Genomic DNA, 22,780 nt, shown 5'->3' with positions numbered 1-22,780 from the left:
GCCGTGGTGCATAAAACAGAAATGGTTTTCGTGCAAATGAAGCTTATGAGCAATGGTGAGCGAGGTTATAAAAGAGGACCCATATCTGCAAAGGGGTCATTGCAGGGGATAGGCAATGTCTGCAGCAGATGGATGCAGAGGAGTTGGTCAACCGAAAATGTTAATGGCGAGGACAGGATGTGGAGGATCCTGGCAGAGAAAATGGCAGGTGCCATGTCTAGGGGCATGAGCACACTCCCCAACCCAGGGCACAACTTGGGTCTCCGAGATGACCACAGACCCCTGCCCCAGCCTCCTTGAGAGTAGGAACTGGACGAGGCTCATCCCCATGATGGGACGGCAGGAAATGCTCTTCTGGGGCCGAGCACACTCCTCTGAGCTCAGCCTGCGGTTTCTTGGGGCTGTGCATTTGCAATGAGCAAGAACATCCCAGCAGGCAGGCTTGTGGAGCACTAATGAGGGAGATGACAAGCCTCCTGATGGATCTTGCAATGGGCTGGGGAGCAGGCACCAGCCTTTTAACTCTAGGAATAATGGACAATGAGAGCTTCTCTTGGAAGGAAAAAGATGCTTGTGAGGAGATAATGAGAGAGGCCTCGGGGGCTCCTGAGTGTTCTCCAGAGGCTTTGGGGCACGGACTACAGCCTGCACGGTTGCTCCCGCCCTGTCTGATAGGTCTTGTACATTGCTATAGATCAGTTTTCTAAACAGAAGAGATTCTGTCTGGATAAAAATAACTTCTGCAGAATCTTCTCTTTCACTTATTTATAAAACCATTCATGATTAAAATATAAAATAAAATAGAAAGCCATGCCTCTTTTTTGCTTGTTGTATTTTGCCATATTAAGAAATGAAGAAAAGTTTTTTTGGTTCTGCTCACCTGGATCAGCTAAACTCAACTGACTAATTTCCTTTCCCTTTGGAAAACTAATTTTGCTTCTTAGGGCTTTGTGTTCCTAGTTCATTGTCCCCAAGGTTAGTGATTCAGTAGTGGCCTGAAGTTATCATTTAAAAGCAGTGTTTGCAATGAATTAAGATATAATGGGATGAAAACTTCCCAAGTATGCGTATTCATGGGTGATATTAAATCAGTCTTCAGAAATTGGAGGAAGGTTTGGATAGAACTGAACTGAAAACAGCATCTCTGGCATAGCTATATGAGGACAGACATTAGATGGAGGTGAAATGCACCATGCTGCAACACAAGTCATGATTTGTCAGCACTCTGAAGAGTATCTGCCACTCCCATCTTGGTTTATTAATGATGCAACAGTTCTGGGGACTTGGCTGTGACTGGAGCCAGCCTCCCATGTAAATGTTGAATTTTTTTGTGGCAGTTTCAGCCCTGCTGCTCACTGTGGCTTAGTATTTGGTTAGGAAGGACTTGCTCAGAGTGTTTATCCCTCCTGGAGAGGGAATCAGGACTCTCTTGTTTCAATTCCAGTGCTGCTGATAACTTCATGAACTTGGGGCCTGTATGTACTTTAACCTCCCTGGGACTCAGTTTCCCCATCTGTAACATGAGGAGATCGGCGTAGAGCATTCTAAGTCCTTACAGCTCTAACATCTACTCATGATAACAGTGCTCATTTTGGCTTCTGCCATAGGTACTATTTGCCTTCTCTGCCTTCCATCATATACACAATCTGCCATATTGCCACAGCAACCTTGCGAGGTTGGTACCATCATCATCCTCATTTGCAGGTGAGGAAACTGAGCCGGTGGCGTGATTATCCGAGTCCCTCTCCTTATAGGAGTCGCCTTGGCTGAGTTGCTGTGACTGATGACAAGCCCAAGGTGCAGATGCTGGATTTCTTAGCAGTACTGGCTTGGGTTCTTCTGGGTTTGGAGGTTGATAAATAAAAGTTGCACAACCTTAAGCTTATCCAAGCCTTGTTATAAACAATGTCAGAGTGATCAGATGCTACCAGTTGAGGCTGTCCAAGTTGTAAGCAACATCAGCCCTCTGGCCCAGCCCTTTCTCTCCCTCCCCAGGGCAATTGTAACCTAGAAGAAAAACAGTTGCACTTTAGAATTCTGATTTGGTGTTGCATTTGGCTTCAGAGACGTGAAAGTCCAAAAATAAACAGCTGCTTGGCAACTCCAGTCTCAGCTAAACAGCCTGGCATTTTCAGTCTTTCTTTGAATCTGATATTGCCTGTGTTAGTGTCTCTTGTGTTACCAGAGGCTTTTTCGTGCTCCGGGTTGTGTGTGTAGACTGTGAAGTAACCCATCCACACACCCAGCTTCCCTGGCCTCACTTCATCCACAGACCCTCCTTGGGCTGGGACTAGGGAGATACCCGTTGGAAGCAAACTTTCCATTTACCAGGGGTAAATTAATTCAAGTCACTGAGCCCCCTCAAGGAAGCCTGTGTTTAATTCCTCTCTGTATAAATGGAAGGTTCATTAATTTTCATCAGTCATCTAGTGTGTAATATAACTGCTTCCTGTTTAAGCTACAGAACAATTGGTGTCATCAGGGCCACATTTACCTTGCTTTAAGGTGACTACTCTCAAACCTCAGAGTTCAGCAGAATCACCTGGGAGGCTGTAAAGAATGCTGATACCAGGTCTGCCCCCTACCCTGAACACTGTCACCTTCATTCACTAGCTCTGGGGTGGGCCCAGGAATCTGCATTTTAGCAATCAGTTTCCCCTTTCCCCCTAACCAGGGGATTGGAGGCAGGTGATCTGCTCACCACCCTTGGACAGATAGCGCTCTAGAGTCTCTGACTGTCCTTTTCAGGCGGGTTTGTGGCTCACTTTTGGCATGCCCACCCAGCACGAACTTTCCGGTGGCCTTTTTGCTATTTCTTTGGTTCTTGCCTGGTCAGCCACGGTTTGTATCTTATGTTTACAAACCTCAACAGGGAGTGTGAATCTGCCTACGATTTCTTAGTCATTAATTCCACTTCCCTTGTGGCATCACCACTTGCAATAATGACATTCTTAGCTCAGTCTTTGAAGGGGAGAGGGGTGGAGGTGAGTCTTAGGGACCAAGGAATGACTGTCCCTGTAGATAAAAATGTCCCAGCCCTGAGGTCCTCCTGAGCTGGCCCAGGCCCGGTCAAGCACGAATCTGCTTTGTTTTTTATGTTCTGAAAATATAATGCATTTTTTATGGCAGGAGAGAAATCAATATCATCACAGGAATCATCTTTGATGTAGAATTTTGAGAAATAGAGGTTTGAGAACCGAGTTACAGAGGATTAACTTTTCAGAACCTCTTACAAGATTAAAGGGCTGATGAGGGCCAGTGAGGGGATGCCACTCTTTGAAGGAAAAGCTCCTAGCTACACATGCCGCGCTCCCTGGCTTCAGTGCCTTGCCTCAGAGCCTGTTGATACAACTCTTGGCTTCCAATCCATTTCTTTCTGAAATACATTCATGTAGGACATGAACCAACAGGCTGAAAAGGAAGGGAAGAAGAGGCCCATGGGCCCCCAGGCAGAGCTGGCTTGGTTCCCATGGGGCCCGTTGCATCACAGCAACTTGCTGGGGTGTTGTTCTGAGTTGGCCAGGCCCCTCCATAAAGAGCCGGGGGTCATTTAATTAATTAGGGGCTTTGTTTGCAAGATGGGTGGCATCGCCGTGGTGACTGTCCTCGGCCAGAGGCTTTTTGAGTGAAAGCCACTTGGTGATCCTGGGAACTCTGGACCGGTGTGGCCTCGGTGGGGCTGTGCCTTGCCCCACACTCTGTCCGTCTCCCAGGCAAGAGCAGGAGCACTTTACAGCCTCCAGCTGGGCTTGGCTGCCTGCTCCTGCTGCAGGTGGCCTTTGGGCTCCTAGGTAAGGAGAGAACCCCTGAGCCGCCTCTGACTTCGTGCCCTGCAGCTCCCGTGGAACGTGCCTGGGTATGAGATCACACCTTGTGAATGGCAGGGAAGTTGCCAGCTCGTGTTGCTGGGATTAGGATGCAAACTTGTTCTCACTAAGTGATGCTAATGCCATATTTATGACTGTGTTTCTTCCCTGCTGCTCAGCCCTCCAGTCCCTCCTTTTGGGACCCCACATATGACCCTGTAAAACTTCATCTGCTTGGAGGAGGGTCCATCTCACTAGGCTTTAGGGACCCTTTCGGATCCTACAGGAGATTCTGTTCCCTGTGATGTTTTCTATTCATCCCAACTTTATTCATAGCCTTAAAAATCAGCAGCCTCTGGGCTCAAATTCTAGCTCCACTTTTTATTTATTTATTTATTTTTTACAGGCTATGTAACTTTGCGAAATATTTATCTTTCCTGGCCTCAATGTTCTCATCTGTAAAATGGGATTGTAGGTAGGCTTAAATGAGATAAGGTCCACTGGCACATGATTAACACCTAAGAAATATTAATTATTGTTATTATTAAGAATATTGCCACTGATTTAAAAATGTTGAGGGCCAAAGACAAAGCACTAAGACCTGGCTACTCCAAGTGTGGTCCCTGGGGCTGACATCACCTGGTACCTTGCTGGAAATGCAGAATCCCAGGCTGGATACCCAGCCCTATGGATTCAGAATCTGCACTTTTACAAGGTGCACAGGTGACTCCTATTTGAGAGGCACTTCAAGAATACTCCTTGGAGGCCAGCTTATGTCAATGAATGAGCATTCAGGGAGATGGTCGCAAAAGGAGGAGGGCAGGGATTCTCTTGGTTAGAGCCTCGATGACAGACAACCTGCCCAGACTCTCTGCCACGCCCCCAAGGCTAGTCCTACACTACACAGGTGTCCTCTCCATAAGACACCAGGACACCCTGGGGCTGGCCGGATATTAATTTTAACCTGCTTTTGCCACTGTGCAAATGTGGGGAGGGGAGGATATGTGTGGGGGTGGAGAGGAGCCAAGAGACCTATGATGTGATTTGCTGTGGGCTCATTACCTCTTAAGTGTGGTTTATAATCACTGCCATTCAGTGAATACTGTGTGCTGGGGCCCTTACTTACCTAGTTTCCACTCCTCACAACAACCCCAAGAAACAGGATTTTGTAACCCCATTTTACAGGTGAGGAAACTGAGACCTGAGAAGTTTGGGCTTGCCTAAGGTCACCCAGCCGGTGACAGTCTGAGCATTTACTCTTCTACTCTGCATCCCCCAGCCCTTCCTAGGTCACCAAACTCTGAACACCCACAGCAGCCAATGTGGGAGAGGATGCCCAGCAGGCCACAGAGCAGGTGGTTTTTGGTGATTATTCAAAAAAGAAAAAACCTCCAACCCTCAAGAGGAGGCTGTGCCTGTTGCATGTAACAGAATTGGCTGGGTTGAGTTTGCCTCTGAAACAGGCAGGCACTGCAGGGCGGGATTCACAGGTTCTCCAGCAAACCTGCTGCTGCAGAAGGTTTAAACATTAAACCGTAGGGTGGCCTTATTTAAAAGCAGACCATTTTATAAGGCACACGGTACTGTCTAGACTTGGGAACATTTATGAACGTGGCTGTACTGTGAGTCGGGCTCAAACACCTGAGTTCCCTCCTCCTCGCAGGCTCTCTGACTTGTACAGGAACAAATGGGATTTTTGGGGGTGGAGGGTGTGTGATTTCAGACATTTGGTAATCTCTTCCTGCTGGGCCCCTTCCTTACCTCTGTGTTTCTTTGTAGATGTGAGAATTGAGGAAAACTGGAGAGGAGGTTTCCTCTGCAGTGCTGGGCATGTCTGTGCATTTCTTTGGTAGCCCTGGCCATGAGGGTAATTATGTAATTACTGGTGTGAGTTTTGCTTATTGCCCGTACCCTCCCCACCCCACCTCCCACCTTGAGGGCTGGAGCAGTCGTGCTGGCTCCCTCCTGTGTAGCCTGGTATATGGTAGGTTTTCAAAAAGAACAAGTGGATGAACAGTCAAATTTCATAAAGGCTGAGGTATGAATATCTTGAGGCTGAGTTTTGATTTTAAGTAGGAACATATTTGTGCCCTGTTCAGCTGAATGGTGAAAGGAGACAGTGTGGAGCGGGTGGAGAAATGCTCCTGGGATCGCTTTTTGGGTTCAAGGTGTTCATCCTCCTGTCTGGTTTGGACTCAGGAGCCCTGCTGATAATGGTGTGTGACCAGCTGATCTGATCTTCCTGACTTCAGATGAGGTTGCAATGTAAAGAGCCAGGATGGAGATGCTCTTGTCCTTTGTGTACTATGGAAACATGTCCCTAAGACCTCCACTCACTGTCTTTTGAGGAGCCAGGAGGAATTCAAGTTTGCTCTGAAAAAGAAAGGAAGAAAGGAAGTTTCTACTTGTAGAACACTCACTCTGGGTTAAAAAAGACTGACACTTACTGAGCAGTTACCCCCTGGCCCAGGCTTTTCTTGAGCACCTGACATGTAATCCTCACCAGGACCTATGAGGCAGGTACTATTATTTCTCTACTAGATGAATGAGAAAACTGGTGCACAGAGAGGTTATGTAACCTGCCCAGGGTCACACAGCTACAGAGTGGTTTTAGCCTGGACTTAAAGCATTACGCAATACTGTCTGTGCACTGGCTCAGTGTATCCTTCAACTTCCTGAAGCAGACACTTTTGCAGGAGCTGTGTTTAGAGATTTTCTTTCTTTTTTTTTTTTTTCCTTAACAACCCTCGAACAATATGACAATCATTCTTAGCTCCCTGGGTCCTACAAAAACAGGCTGAATATGCAGCTAATAAAGTAGTTGGTGTGAAATGCTCCAGAGAAGATAAAATGGGAAGGGTATAGAGAGAGGGAGGTGGCCATAAGAGTGGCCTTATCAGCTAGAGGGATCAGGAAGGATCTCCCTAGGAGGGTGGTGTGAAGCTGAGGCTTGAATGAGAAGGGTGCAAAGATCCCTGGTGTGTAAAGCATTCAGCATGGTGTCTGCTCCATATATTAAGTGGCTAATGAATGCTGGCCATTATTATTAGTAGTAGTATTGCTTTTTTGTTTTGTCATTAACCGACTGTCTGAACCTTGGATGGGTCCGCCACCACTCTGGGAGTAGAGCTGAATGTCTTCCCTCCAGCCTTGGCAGGTGCACAGATGAGAGTGATTTCTGGCATTTGTCTCCTCCTGACTTCCTGTCACCCCTTTGAAACAGGGGAGCAGAATGCACCCTCTTTTACATTTTCAGTGGAAAAATCATTGTAGGAGAAGGGAAAATTTTTGTGGAGAGACAGCCACTATGCTTATTAACATTTATGGAGCCCTTTTAGTTTCCTCAGTGCTGAGCAAGGCTTGATGAGAATGTGGGCACTTTCCTTTTCACACCCAGCTGAAAGCATCCCCTGGCGATTGCACCGTGGGACCCTCTGCCTCGCTGGACTGTTAGGGGGAATCAGCAAGTGGGCTTATTTTCTTACCCTTTAGAATGTTGCTACCCTCCTCTGACCCTGCATGGTGAAGAATTTTTGCCTATTGTAACTTGACAATAGAGCCTCCTTGAGGCCAAGTTCAGCTTGCTGCATAATCAAAGGGGTGGTTTCTACCCTCGGCCATCTTTAGCTTATGGAGGAATGTAGGAGTTGTTCCAGCAGCCACCCACACCCTCCACAGCCTGTGTGTGTTCACTGTCTGCTTCCTCCCAGAACAAGGTCCCAGGATTACAGCCCTTCCTCAGATAAAATAAAGCCATCCAGTCATATCTTTACATTTGACGTAAGCAAAGGGAAGTTTTTCTTGCCGTATGCTGAATGGGGCTGTCGTGAGGACTTGGGGTAGCTCTGAGTCTGGCTCTCTGCTGAAAAAGGGCCTTTAAGCTGGAAGGCTCATTCATCTCCATGCAGCCTCCTTCTATCCAGCCATGGGTCCACCCAGGGTCGAAGGGAGGTGGAGCCTGCCCCTGGGTTTACAGCAGGGCCTCCTGTGTTTTATATTTGTGTATCTATTCCTCTATTGCCTGTGTAGATAGATGTTAAAGAAATTCTTAATCTTCTTACTATTAGGCTTGTCTTGGCAGTATTATTTAACTGGGGTGGTTCCCCCGTTTTTTGCCCCAGTTCTGCTACCACTTCTGGTCTGAGCTTGCATCAATTAATAACATCAACCCTCCCCTCCCTCTAGCTTCCCTCCTTTCCTCCTTCCCTTTGTCTTTCCTTCCTTTTTTATCTACCTGCCTACCTGCCTACACTAAATGTTTTCTCAGGTCTACCGTATGCCAAGCATGGTGTTAAGGACTGGAGGTTAAATAAAGCAGTGAATAAGATCCCTACCAGTGTAGAGTCAAGTAAAGACACAAGTGCTGATTTAATCACAACTGGGGTAAGGACTGCAAAGGAGAAATCCCGGGAGCTGCTAGTCAGACATAACCTGTATTTTGAGAGGTCAGCACATAGCAAAAATAGTCATAACAGCTACCCAATTCTTGTTGAGTCATAGGTGGACTGATGTATTTTAGAAATGTTTCCGTTTGTAGTGCTTGGTGGAGAGCTGGTACAAGTCAGAAGTAGCACGTGCTCCTAAAAGTGAATATATCCCTGCTGAGGCTGGCTGGGGTTGACTGTGTGATAGGCAAGGTGTGGCCGTGGACTGCTGATAACGAGGACTTTCTTTGCTCCAGATAACTCTATGCCTTTATAATCCAGAAGGATGGTTTAGCTGCCTTTCCCCTAGGAAAGTTTACCTGACCTCCACAGGTGAGAGTTGAGGTCACAAGAGGACCAGCCTGGAAGGGAACTAGGCAGGCTTTCTGATCCGGCAGCAAATTGATTGGTGGGCTTCTTTGTTACCCGTGGATACTCCCTTCCTGAAGTAGTTTTTGGCCCCCTTAGAGCCAATCTGATTAAGTTACTGACCAGCTTGTTTATGAGCAAAGATAAATCCATTGGCAAACACACTTTTCCTTATTAGGTTCCTGTTGTCATTCATTGCCTTTTTCTTGGTGTGTTTCTTTTGAGTAATTGCTCCGTGTGTTGGCCCTGGCAGGTCTCTGCAGTTTGGATTTGCAACATTGGCACTGAGCTTTGGGAATTGACAGGGGCCGGGCAGGGAGATGAGCTGTCACTATCTTTGTTTTACCCTGATTTGTCTCCAGAACAGCCCTCTGGTCATATCAGGTGCTATTGAAGGTGCCTTGGGCAAGAGGAAGGATGTAGGAAGGAATTCGCTTGTGAGCCCTTGCATAAACACAGCATAGCCTGAAGTCTTAAAAGCCAAGGCTTGAGGCAGAGCTGGCCTCGAGGTTGGCCAGGCAGTAATGATTTTTTATAGCCACTGCTGTGGCAGCTGCACAGTGGAACTGAGTGGTACCAATTTCACCTACCATATTTAATCACCAATACCCTGTAAACTTAACTTGCCTTTTTTTCTTTTTTCAAAGCATCAGGGTTCCTCGAGTAAATGACCCTGGCCATGTTAAGCAGCCTCTACTTTATGAAAAAACAAAAACAAAACAAAAACAAAAACAAAACCACCATCACAAATCCCAGGCTGTCAAAACCTGATGTTTTCTGTTGCTGGGAGAAGGGTGTTTTTGCTATGTATGAAAGACATGACAAGGGGGCATTTCCAAGCTTTGTTTTGGTTATTGTCTGTTCTGCCAACAAGTAACATCTGTATTTATTTTCCAAACTCCCCCAATGGCTGATTTGCATCTGTTTAGTTCTCTGAATAACATTTCATTTCCTGACTTTATAGGTTGCTATAAAATCCATTCGTAAGGACAAAATTAAGGATGAACAAGACATGGTTCACATCAGACGAGAGATTGAGATCATGTCATCTCTCAACCATCCTCATATCATCAGTATTTATGAAGGTCAGTGATTTTTTTTTTCCACCCCCGTATCAGTTACTATTTCTCATATCATGGGGCCTGCCAAGACTTTGAGATAATTGCCCTTCTGGGCAGAAGCCAAATATTTTTCCTCATGATGCAAAAATAGTCGGGTGTTATCTCTTACTTGGTTACCTTGAACACAACCAGACACATGAGTGCAGCTCATTTTGGTCATAAAATATCTCCGGCGGATGCCTTATTCTGTCTTCTTAATTCCTTGGCAGTTGCTAAGCAACCCACCTTATTGAAAGCCAGTCTGTGAGACAGCCCTGGTTTCTGAAAAATGACAATTTGCTGGGTGACCAAATAACAGTGGATACATTGTAAATGTCATTCCCCAAAGCCAGTCACTTTGCTGGTGGTACGGAGTTATTCCACGTTAGGTTCTTTGAGTTAGAAATTAACCCTGAGCAGGTCCAGTAAGCACCAAGAAAGAGGGTTGGTGCAGCAGATGCCTTAAAAATTGAGCCCAAATTGTGTTGTTGTTTGCAAAAGAGCAGTGTGGGGAAAAGCTTATACAAACGCTCAGGCTTCAGTTCAACTCCTTGGTCCTTCATGAGAAGAAATGGGAGAATAAACTGCCCACAGACTATCATTTATTTTTTAAGACCCTGTAAATAAATTACACAGCAGTATGTGTATATTGTAGAAATGATTGAAATAGAAATGTTAAAATTAAAAAATAATTTCTGTTCTAACTCCCAATTTGATAAATAGCTCTCTATCTGTATCTCTATTTTTATCTATTTCTCTATATCTATTTGTGGTTTTTGTCCAGTTAGATCATGCTATTTAAACTATTTTTTAGCTTGATTCTTTTTTCATTTGTTGTCTCATGCATCTTTTCTGTATCAATAAATATTCCCCTGTAAGGACATTTGAAAAGGTTTTATAGCATTCTGTTTATGGACATACCATAATTTATTGAATCTAATTTCTTTTGCCAAACATTTAAGTTGTTCCAAATTTCTGGTTATTATAAACGGGGCTTCACAACTCTCCTTGTGCATCATTTTGACATTCATTTCTGATTATTTTCTTATGAAAATTTCTCAATTTTGGTTTTACTGAGTCAGAGTGTTTCCCTAGAATATTTAAAAATATATGGCTGAAAAATGAACTTATTGCCGGGTGCGGTGGCTTATGCCTGTGATACTGACGCTTTGGGAGGCTGAGGCGGACAGATGGCTTGAAGTCAGGAGTTCGAGACCAGCCTGGCCAACATGGTGAAACCCGTCTCTACTAAAAATACAAAAAGTAGTCAGGTGTGGTGGTGCATGCCTGTAGTCCCAGCTACTCAGGAGGCTGAGGCATGAGAATCACTTGAGCTAGGGAGACGGAGGTTGCAGTGAGCTGAGATCGTGCCACTGCATTCCAGCCTGGGTGACAGAGTGAGACTCTGTTTAAAAAAAAAAGAAAAATGAACTTATTTTTAATTTCTGGTCAGATTGTAAGAAGTTATCAGGTTGGGCTAAAAGGAAACCAACCAGTGGTGCCCCTAAAGTTTTTCTGATAGTTTTAGTTTTTCATTTGGTTCCCTAATCTTTTTTTGCCATTCTTTTTTTCTGCTGCTTCTATTTTTGCCTCTTATCTAGAAGTAAATGTTGGTAATATATTTCTTTTATCCTGGTCATTCGAAGGCTCATTTTTGGAGCCCTTGGTGATAGGATTTTTAAGGGAAATTTTTATCCATTCCATCTTTTATTTATGTCACAAACACCTCTTACAGTGCTTCTCAAAGTGCCTAGGCTAGTGGCATCAGTGTCACTTGAGATTATTAGAAATGCAGATTCTCAGGCTTCACCCAGGACCTGCTGAACTGAAACTCTCTGAGTGGGGCTCAGCAATCTGTGTTTCAACAAGTTTGAGAACCACTAGTCTACTGAGTGGAGTGTCTACTTCGTGTTAAGCACTCTGTTCAATGAAGTTAGAAATTTGAAAGCTGAATGTGATATGGACCCCACACTCAAGAAGCAACATAGATCCCACACTCAAGAAGCAATACAGGCTGGAAACGATGACTCATGCCTGTAATCCCAGCACTTTGAGAGGCCGAGGCAAGAGGATCACTTGAGGTCAGGAGTTTGAGACCAGCCCGGCCAACATGGTGAAACCCCATCTCTCCTAAAAATACAAAAATTACCTGGGTGTGGTGGCATGCGCCTGTAATCCCAGTTATTTGGAAGGCTGAGGCAGGAGAATAGCTTGAACCCGGGAGGCAGAGGTTGCAGTGAGCCGAGATTGTGCTATTGCATTCCAGCCTGGGCAACCAAGTGAGACTCTGTCTTAAAAAAAAAAAAAAAAAGAAGCAATACAAGGCAGTATGGAAAGAGTGCTATGTAGATGTAGTTTGTTCTCACGCTGCTATGAGGAACTGCCCAAGAGTGGTAATTTATAAAGGAAAGAGATTTAATTGACTCACAGTTCTGCAAGGCTGGGGAGGCCTCAGGAAACTTACAATCATGGTGGAAGGGGAAGCAAACATTCCTTCTTCACATGTACAGAGGAAGGATAAGTGCCAAGTAAAAGGGGGAAAAGCCCCTTATAGAATCATCAGATCTTGTGAGAACTCGCTCACTATCACGAGAACAGCATGAGGGTAACTGTCCCCATGATTAAATTACCTCCCACCGGGTCCCTCCCACAACATGTAGGGATTATGGGAACTGCAATTCAAGATGAGATTTGGGTGGGGAGACAGCCAAACCATATTAGTAGGCATGTAAGCAGTATATTCTGGGACCATATTCTGGAAGCTTGGGGATTGGAAGTTTTCATGGAGATGTATGGCATTTGGGCTGGGCCTTGAAGGAATTTTTTGATGGGGGAAGAATTGTGGAAAATAGAATTCCAGGCTGATAAGATAAAATCTGAATATGTCCGGTGAATGAGGGGAATTTCTAGAAGTTGGAAGTGAGTAGAGACAAAGACACAATGTGGAAGTGAGTTTCGTTAAGCTCCATAGGCCATGGTGAAGGATTGACCTGTAGGGTGTGGACCCATATGGTCCTGTGCCCTGTGAACACTACTGTGTTTTGGGATTTCTTGGCCCAGAGCAGCAGCCTTCTTTATCAGGAAGGGAAAGAGAGTGCATTCCCAGCATGAAGGTTCCAGGTTCTTTATTTGAGAGGCAGTCTGTGGTTGCTGGCATCCCACATGGAGAAACCCGACTTCTTCACCAGCACCATGCCCTCTGTGGCCTTGGGAATCAGACAGGATGAATGGAGAACAGGAAACCATCCCCCTGGCAAAGAGAAGATCAGAGACAAATCTTAATGGAAGAATATTTAGTTATCAACGTGAAGTTGGCCTCAGTAGAGACCAGGCTGGAGGCTTTAAGGAGAAAAGAAGCCCCCAAAGCTCTTGCTTGTCACTTTAAAGATGCATAGCAGTGTGAGGAAGGTCTTTAGGTTACTAGAAATAATTTCTATCAAGGCCTCAGGAGGGAGCTGGGGCTTCAGTTGGTGAAACCCTTAGGACAGGTTTTAGGGAGTTAGGGAAGACGAGGTCTCACATTAGGAGGTCTGGAGCTTCAGCCCCCAGTCCTCCACTGTGACCTAGGCACAACACTTGGGGTAAGATGGTAGGCTTCTCAGTGCCTCAGTAATCACATCTATAAAATGGGGATGACCATTCTAGCTCTGTCATGGGGTTTTCAATAGGATTAAATGGCATGATACATGTATCTGGTAAGCTCAAAAGAGATAATTATTATGAAGACACTGTAATCATCACAAATAGTTCATAACGTGGGGTCCATTGACAAGGTATTTCATGGCTGAGCTGCAGGGATCTGTGAATCCCCTGGAATAGTATGTAACTATGCTGTCCAACACAGAAGCCACTAGCCACAGGTGGATATTTAAATGGAAAATAATTAAAACAAAATAATTTAAAATTCAGTTCCCCAGTCACACTAGCCACATTTCATGTGCTCAGTAGCCACAGGAGGTTAGTGGCTACCATATGGGACAGCATAGTTGCAGAACATTTTCATCCTCATAGAAAGTTCTGCCAGACAGTGCTGCTATATAATGTTTTATGTGTTGTGTGCATGAGTTTCTTTTTTCTGAGAGAGGGTACGTAGCTTTCATCAGACTCTCAAAGGCATTCCTGACCTCAAGTAGGTTAACGAGAACCCAGTGCTTCCAAGTGTTTTGTGACCTACAGGGTATCATGCAAATAAAAGGTGTTGTTTTTATCCAGAAAACTCCCAGGATCTTACATGTGTCCTTTTTCTTTCTTTTAATTTCTTAGAGCTCTCCAGTTTCTGTTCTGTTCCCTTTCCCTTCTCCCACGCAAGTTCTGTTTCTCCCACATCCACTAAATAACTGTGGAGGAGGGCAGCTCCCCTCCCTTCCCTGGGGGTTGGGAGCAGGAGATTGCCAAGGCTGTGTTCCAGCTCCTACACCTCTCACTGGGAACCGCAGTCCCAGGATCCCATGACTTTGTCTGCTTTCCTGCCCAGCAGGACCCAAAGATCCAGCGCTGAAAGTGAAGTCAGACATCCTGCCATCTGTAGAACTCTTCATAGTTTACAAAGGTCTCCCACATCTGGTCTCTTTTTATCCCCACAGCAAACCTGTGAGGTGGGCAGGCCAGGGATTCCCATTTTGCAGTTGTGGAAACTGAGGCTCTAGAAGGTTTAACGACTTGCTGGATGTATTAGTTTGTTAGGGCTGTCGTAAGAAAATACCATAGACTGGTGACTTAAGCAACAGAAATGTATTTTCTCACAATTCTGGTCTGAGCGTGGTGAGGGAAGGATCTTTCCAGGCCTCTCTCCTTGGCTTATAGATGGCCGACTTTTAACTGTGTCTTCATACCACTTCCCACCACATGTGTCTGTGTCCAAATTTCTTCTTCTCATGAGAACACCAGTCATATTGGATTAGGGCCTGTGCTAAGTACCTCATTTTAACTTATCTCCATAAAGACCCTGTCTCCAAATAGGGTCACATTCTGAAGTACTTGGTGTTAGGGCTTCAACGCCCAAGTTTTTGCGGGGATGCAGTTCAGATCATCACACTGGGTGTCACGGCTACGTGGTGACCCTGACATATGGGTCTCCTGGTCCCCTTTGTTTTCTTGCTCTGTCGTGCCTCATCCCTGTATTTCTGATCCTGCGTCTTCTCTTGCTGGCTCTGCAGGCCACCTCAGCCTGGCCTTTTCCATCATGCCCCTGGCTGCCCCTGCTGCAACCTGGGGGCGTGGTGGGGGCAAGGAGCATGGCAGCAGTGGTGGTGGGACCCCAGTCTGTGAGCCCATCTGCTGGTCTCCCTGCTACTCACAGAATGAGAGGGGAACCTTCTCTCTGGAAGCCAATTGGTCGACAGGCCAATCAAGAGCCTTAGTTCGGTGCAGAAATGCATTAATTTGCTTAGAAAGACATTGATGCTAAGGCACCGAAGTGGCTATTTGGATACTAGCCAAATGAGTAGAAGCTGTTAAAGAACTTGCCAATGTCTTCTTTAGCAAAGATCTTTATGATTAAAATAAAGAGCCAAATGCGCACACACATAGTGACAGCAACAACAACAACATCAACAAAACAACAATAGCAACATGACAATGCAATGATGTGCCTAACCCTGTATGTTTAGAAAGTGTGGGTTTTAATGAAAGGAAGCCATCATCTTGAGCTGTACTAACCGGTGATGTTGAAATACTAGTTCTAGAGAAAAAGCAATTTATTCATTAACAAAAATGCTAATAAAGTGCTTACTATGTGCCAGGCCCTATTCTAGGCACTAGGAATACAAGGGCCAACAAAACAAGCTCCTGTCCCTCTTGGAGCTGCCATTAAAGAGAGGAGACAGAGAGTCAACAAAGTGAACAGACCAGGCGGTCCCTTTCGGACTGAGCCTTGAGCTGAAGGACTTTTGAGTAAGTGGTGATTGAGTGAAGACCTGAATGAAGCGGAGACTAAACCCTTCAGAGTCCTGGGAATTCCATACAAAGGGTACAGCATGCGCAAATGCTCAGAGGAGTGAAGGCGCTCGTATGAGTAGAAGGGACAAAGGATCTGGGAGGTTGGCAGGGGTGAGGAGAAGGGTAGCAGGAGAAGGAGGTGGAGAGGGCTAGATCTGGACCACATTGGCCAGAGGAAGGAGTGTGGATTCTCTATCAGGAATGATGGGAAACTGCTAAAAGGAGGAAATCGCATTTTTTGATTTACACCTTTAAAATAATACTAGGGCCGGGCGTGGTGGCTCACGCCTGTAATCCCAGCACTCTGGGAGGTCATGTTGGTAGAGATGGGGTTTCATCATGTTGCCCAGGCTGGTCTCGAACTCTTGAGCTCAAGTGAGGTATTTTTGGTAGATCCTCTGGCCTCACTTGAGCTCAAGAGTTTGAGACCAGCTTGGGCAACATGGTGAAACCCCATCTCTACCAAAAATACAAAAAATTAGCTGGACGTGATGGTGCATGCCTGTGGTCCCAGCTACTCAAGAGGCTAAGGTGGGAGAATCGCTTGAACCCGGAAGGTGGAGGTTGCAATGAGCTAAGTTTGTGCCACTGCACTCCAGCCTGGGTGACAGAGTGAGACCCCATCTCACAAAAATAAATAAAATAAAATAGTACTAATAATAGCTAGGCGTTATTGAGTATTTACCTTGGGCTAGGAGGTGTGCATGTACTATCTCACTTAACCCTTATATCTGGGAAATATGAAATGTTAAGATCCCTATTTTATGGTAAGGAAAATTCAGCTTTAGAGGCAAAGTCCATTTTCTAAGTTTACCAACTAATAAGTGGTGGATCCGAGAGTTGAACCCAGGCAGCAACACTCAGAAGTCGGTGCTCCCAATACTAACCAGGTCATTTGGTGGTCTGCAGAGACCCCTAATTGGAGGGAAGTATTGTTCTAGACCGTGTGATATGGAGAATTCCCAGTCTTCATAGAGGTTACTGTTTTACATATCTGACAGCATTCAATCCTAGCTTTGTAGGCATTTTAGAAAATACTTCTGCCAGCATCCGAGGAAGAAGGTTGGGGTTCAAATCTGTTAAACTCATAGGTCAAGTGTTTTCTAAACTGCAGAACACCATGAAAATTTGATTTTTATATAATCACAATACCCCCAGGCCCCTAAAATCTGTGACTTCACTGAAGCGATGCTGCTGTTCACCAAATCCCAAAAATAATTCCTTTCAAATGTGTCTTTCTTGAACCAAACCCTGGGGTTAACTCTCCTATTGACCCGTGGGTGAAGGTGATTAACCCTCAAATTTGTCAACTCTGTGTAAATACAAACGTAACTGGCTTCTAATGCTAAGTAAATAAAAGAGGATAGATGTACACTTTTCAGTGTGTGATACTAAGGAGAGCCTAATCAAGAGAAAAGAAAGAAATCTCTGGCACCATCTCAAAGAGGGACCCCTGTTTCCAGTCAAAGGAATTCCATTCTCTCAGCAGGGAGGTAACTGACAATATGGAAAAAACAGCTGAAAAGGAAGTGCCCACTGGAGCTTTCAACTGGGTTGCCTAGGATGGAAGAGATAAAAACAGTTTTTGCCTGAGGTTCTGATTTCAGGACCGAAGTTCAAACATCAAAGGCGCACTGTCTCACCCCCACTTCCCCTTTGAAAGCCTAGGAGACCCGATCTGCAAAACCACTGAGAACAAACATCTTTAGCATCCCATCTGGTAACAGTCCGGCATATAAAATTGAAAAGGTGGGTGGAGGGGTGGGGGAGATTCGGCCTGTGACTTCCCTTTGACACCCTTGGTTTTGGTTTCTGGAAATCTCTCCTCTTGGCCATGCAAGATTGCATCTCTTTATGGGTTCTTTGCATTGTGATACACTGGAACTAGCCAACCCTTTCATCACTTCTCCTATTTTAGGTAAGGGTGATCCTGGCTTTCCGGGACAAAGTAGGAAGCCTCTTTGGCATTTGTTAACTGTGATCTCTCATCTGTTGGAAGTGTTTCTCCAACTTGAAAAGAAACGAAATGGACAAACATGTCCTTTGATAAGCATTTGAATCTCATGCCCCCACCCTGTGAGCCTTAAGCATGCTGCCCACAAGAAGATAAGTTATAATAAGTCGTATTCTCAAATATTCTCTGAATTCCCACCATGAAGACACTTTGGATGAGTGCAGTATCAGTTAAAAGCTCCTCTCATCTTACTAGAGAAATTGCACTACAATATGCTTTTGCAAGCTACCTGTGCTCCCTGAGATTTGGATAGGTCTTTCTGGGAGGAGATACCACTCTTGGCGAAAATCACTGCTTTAAAAATCCAGAGAAGCAGAAGAGAAATCAAGAGACAGGGGCTGTGGAAAAGCCTGTATTCCTTATCGTACACGGTATCGCCCCCAGCTCGTGGCCAGGGGCAGTGGGGCTTGTGTAAGATGTTTCCGCAGAACCCAGCAGAGGTCCTGGAATCAGAAAGTGTTGCTGCTCCATCCTGTGCCCCTGGAAAATCACCTCTTGAGAATGGCAGGACCCTGGTAAACTGCTTAATAATGCATTTGAGCAGCAGTTCTCAAAAGGTAGCCCCAGTCCTGCCGAATTGGAAACTCTGGGGGTGGGTTGCAGCACCTAGAGTAATCGTTAGCCCTCCACGTGGCTCTGATGTACACCCAAATTTGACAACCCCACTGTACTAGAAAAACCCCTCCATAGAAGGTTAGAAGCAAAACCTTCCAAATAATTGATTCTGGTTTCCTTAGAAACAAAAGCAGGACTGTATTTCTAGCATCAGTTACTTGGAAATATCTACAAACAGTTTATGTTTCTCTTCTCAGACACAACTGTGCTACTCCAGGGTTCTCAGGCAGGAAGATTTGCAAGCAGGTCCTGATTTAGGTTCTTTTGAAGTCAGGGAATGGCTGAACTGATCTAACAAGATCAGTGGTCCTTAACTTTATCCACTGTTCTCATTCATTCGCTTATTTAGTCATTGAATCATTCATGTGTTTTACAAAAATGTATTGAGCACTTTTGTTCCAGGTACTGTTCTATTAGCAGTTTTGTTTCAGGTACCATTCATTAAAGTAATGGTGAAAACCACAATCAGTTTTGCGTGAACCTAATAGTAGGGCAAATTTGTCATCCATGTAGGCTGAGATTTGAGTGAGCCAATTGCACTGCCAATTACTGCAGTGTGACCTTGGGCTAGTGACTAAGCTCTCTGAGGCTGTTTCCTTGTCTATAAAATGGGGCCAGTAGCTAGCTGCTTTATAGATAATGTAGGATTAAATGAGCTAATGAATAAAATTGCTAAGCACCGTGCCAGGGCCATGCTCAAGAAATGGAATTGATTATTCTTGATGTGATGTCTAGGGATCAGTGAGATGTCCTTTCTGGCTGGAGTAGAAACTTCTGTCGGGAGATTGGAGAAGAGAAGATTGAGGCCAGCTTACCTATCAGTGATTCTGAATGATGGAGGCACATTAAAATCTCATGAGGAGTTTGTAAAAAATGCTGATGCCTGGGTCTCACCCCCAAACGTTCCAGTTTAATTGACCAGGCTGAGAAATACAGGCTTAATCCTGCAACAAAGAGAAAACGAGTCCTGCTCTGGAAACTTGTCTTGGTCTGATTGTTTGTCATCAGTGAATTCCAGGGAAGAACGTGTGTCTGGCGGCGGTCACCAGTGAGCAATGAGTGATACCTTCGGGCTTGGGTTTACTTACTTAGCTGTTGGGTTGCTGCCCTCATCAGAGACTCAGAGCCCCGTGAAACAGTTTGTTGAACTTGGCAAAGTAGTGTATTATGCTTGTGTTTACTCTTTTGAACCCATGGCAAGCAGTTGAGCATTTTAACATACTCCCTCTGCCGCCAGATTCACACGTTCCACATGAAGTCCCTGCAGACTGGATCCAAACTGAGGACTCGCCCTTATTCGTAACACAGCACCGGAGAGTTCTCTTCATGTGTAATCATGTGAACGAGTGCTTCAGCTGTGAGCCTGTCCAGCCACATTTCTAATGAGTTTCCTATTAAGTTAGCTATTTGACCTTCAAGTTATTATTTTCATTGTTTTCTTTTGATTACACCCAAGTCATTTTTCTAGAGGCTGGAGATCAGAAACAAAACAGCTACAAACTAACGCTACTCCCAGGCTGTCCTGCCTCACCCTCCTGGGTTTCCTGGAATTCAATATTTTCTAGTGCCTTAAATAATGACACTTATACTTGACACTAATTTTTAAAGAAAAAAAAGACTCTATTGCCCTTTACTATGGGGTCTTTTGGAATGAACTGGGATAGCTTTCTTAATTTGCGCAGGCAGTCACCAGCATGCATTTGGGAAGGCTCACAGAGCACAGAAGAGGGGCCTCCACAATGGCCATGTACAACAGCGGGGATTTGGATATTGAAAGGGGGGTCAGATTATATGAACTGTAACTTTTAACCTGCAGAGTCTGGGATTTTTTTTGATTGTGCTTCCCACCATAACTTCTGATAGCAGGTGCCTCTGGTAGGTATGGCTCAGAGATTGACACCCATGCTTGGAACAGCCCTAGGGACCAAAAGAATGAAAGAGAGCTAGGCTTGCCTTCACCTCAGCTTTTACTAGGGGTCACTCGAATCCTCTGATGTCTTTAAGTGTTCATTCACTATTTCTGCCATTCCTCCACCTCCAACCCATCACACACATACCTCAAGGGCTCGAATGCAGCCTTGGGTGTGTACTCTGCCAGTGCATATCCATAATTCTGGAGTTGATGTCTTTCTTAGTTCCCCTTTGCTGCTGAATCGGAACAGCTAACACTTCTACTTACACTTGCTGATGCGTGCTGTGATAATACTCACAATGAGGCGTAAGGTAGAGGCTTCATTTTAGCAGAGGAAGAGCCTGCGGGTACGGAAAGGCTAAGTAACTTGCCAAGGTCACCCAGCTGGGAAGTGGCTGGAGCCAGAGGTGTGATGACCACAGGCCTGGCCTTTCTACCTTGGTGAGGTGGTGACGGTGAGATGAACCCCTGTACCAAAGCCCTCTGCCAGGGTTTCCAGGGGTGGAAGATGAAGGCTGTCTTCACAGAGGTATTTCTACCCCCATCACTGCCAGAATTGGGGAGCATGCTTTTTCAGAAGTTCACAGCATCAAGTACAAGAACCCTTGCTTCTTTCTGGGGGTAGTTGTGAGAGGTTCTGATCAATTGCCAGGGCTTTCTCACATTCAGGATTGTGTGAGTGAGTGTGATTTTTTTGAGAGAGAAAGAGTGGTGTGTGTGTGTTGTGTATGACACAAAGGCTGAGACAGAGCAATAGAGGGAATGATCAGGGAGGCTGTGGAGTTGTGTGTGATATGGAGTGTGTATCATGAGCCTGTGGTGATGGCTGATAGTGCCCGTTTCCACCTTAGGGCCCTGCTTGGTTTCTAGAAATGCTCCCCAGGGATGGTTGTGGAAGGAGGGTGGAGTCCAGTGGCTCGTCCAGTGTGGTGTTGTCAAGTCCCCTCTCCCACACAACTTCTCTCTATCCTGGCCATGTCCCCTGCCTTCCTAGGGTTGGGTATTGGGCCCCATTGGCACTATTAATCCTAGCAGGCACAGATGGGTCTTGGCAAGGCTTCTGCATCCCCTCTTCTGCAGGTGGCTTCTATACTTTCTTACCATTTCTTCTGCCTTCCATGGAGTCCACTTCTGGCAGTGGGTGGCCTCGTTGGCTGTGGTTTTCTTCGGGCATGCCAGCCAACATCCAGAAAGAGTTTTGGTTCAAGAAAAGACAGTGAGTGAACAAAAAAGTCTTCTGTTGTACAAACCAGGAACTGCACTGAATCAACTCGGACCAATTTATTGACCGGGAGATGCCCGTTTAAATTTCTCATCCTCACTGCTCTGGGCTTTCAGATGCAGGAGATCAGAGGACGATTTAGTGAAGCTGTGAGCCCACGAGGTGTTTGAAATTGACTTCTAGGGAGGAAAGTTTTGAAGAATGAATCTTGTATTGACTAAGTGACTCAACTGGTTTGCAGACAGTCCTTTCAAAGAAAAGATCGCTTCATTTTTGAAGTGATAAGCTACTTTCTGTGAGGATTGTACTGACCTTTAATAAAAGAGCACCCTTGAGTGAAAAGGTACTTCGGTCCGAGATTTTGGGAAAATGACAAAAATGCTGCTGCCTAGGGAGGTAATGCTGTGGAAGAAATGGCAACACCCTGGATGTCACCTAGGAGACAGAGCTGATAGAAGGCAAAGGTGTGGAGAGAATTCTCTTGGGGCCACTCAGCCCTAGGCCTTTTTTATTAAAATCAACAGATGGGCTGGGTGCAGAGGCTCACGCCTGTAATCCCAGCACTTTGGGAGGCCGAGATGGGCGGATGGCTTGAGTTCAGGAGTTTGAGACCAGCCTGGGCAACATGGCGAAACCCTGTCTCTACCAAGAAAAAAAAAAAAATTACAAAGATTAGCCAGGAGTGGTGGCACGTGCCTGTAGTCCCAGCTACTTGGGAGACTGAGGCAGAAGGATCACTTAAGCCTGGGAGGCGGAGGTTGCAGTGCGCTGAGATCTTGCCACTGCACTCCCACCTGTGTGACAGAGCAAGACCCTGTCTCAACAAACAAACAAACCAAAAAACTCAACAGAGGACTCTTCCTCCCTGGAGGTTACAGAAAGAAATTCTCCCTTTTTAAAAACTGACCCTTCCTGGGGCGTCCTGTAAATTGGTCCTCATCCTCTCTGCTTTCCAGGCCTCTTTCTTCCAAAACAGTCCGGTATATTCGGCTGTCATGTGGCCAGTGGATGCTTAAAATCCCAGGATCTCCTCACTCATCAGCGTTTCCCTCAGACCAGAGTACCGTTTTTATAATACACATTTTCTCAAGTTCTACAAGTTGTGTTATTAACCTCGAGAGCTGCAGGAGGCAGTCTCTGGGAGCTGGGTCATTAGCCTGGTTGTGAAAGCCAGATGATCAGAGGGCAGAACGGGACTGTCAAACTGAACATCTGATGAAATTCAGGATTAACGTGGAGAAGTAGCTATTGCTATAGCAACCAATCCCTACTATCCTTTGAAATGGAAAATAAACAGCAAACAAGAAAAATAATTTAAGTTCGTGTCTGGGAAGAAGGAAGGCCTGCCAGTGGAATAGTCGAAGAAAAAGGAGAGTTCGGG

General features: G+C 45.4%; 1 protein-coding gene across 1 annotated transcript in view; it reads left to right on the top strand.

Annotated features, from left to right (window-relative positions):
• Nucleotides 1-22,780, top strand: part of NUAK1 (NUAK family kinase 1) — a 75,328-nt gene that overhangs the window by 22,621 nt on the left and 29,927 nt on the right. The window contains exon 2 of the mRNA XM_054444164.2: nucleotides 9,564-9,684. Within this exon, the coding sequence (XP_054300139.1) occupies nucleotides 9,564-9,684 (121 nt within the window). The remainder of the gene's footprint in view (nucleotides 1-9,563; nucleotides 9,685-22,780) is intronic.

This window comes from Pongo pygmaeus, chromosome 10 (assembly GCF_028885625.2).
Source record: "Pongo pygmaeus isolate AG05252 chromosome 10, NHGRI_mPonPyg2-v2.0_pri, whole genome shotgun sequence".
NCBI lineage: Eukaryota > Metazoa > Chordata > Mammalia > Primates > Hominidae > Pongo > Pongo pygmaeus.
This window is presented reverse-complemented; position numbering and strand designations above follow the sequence as displayed.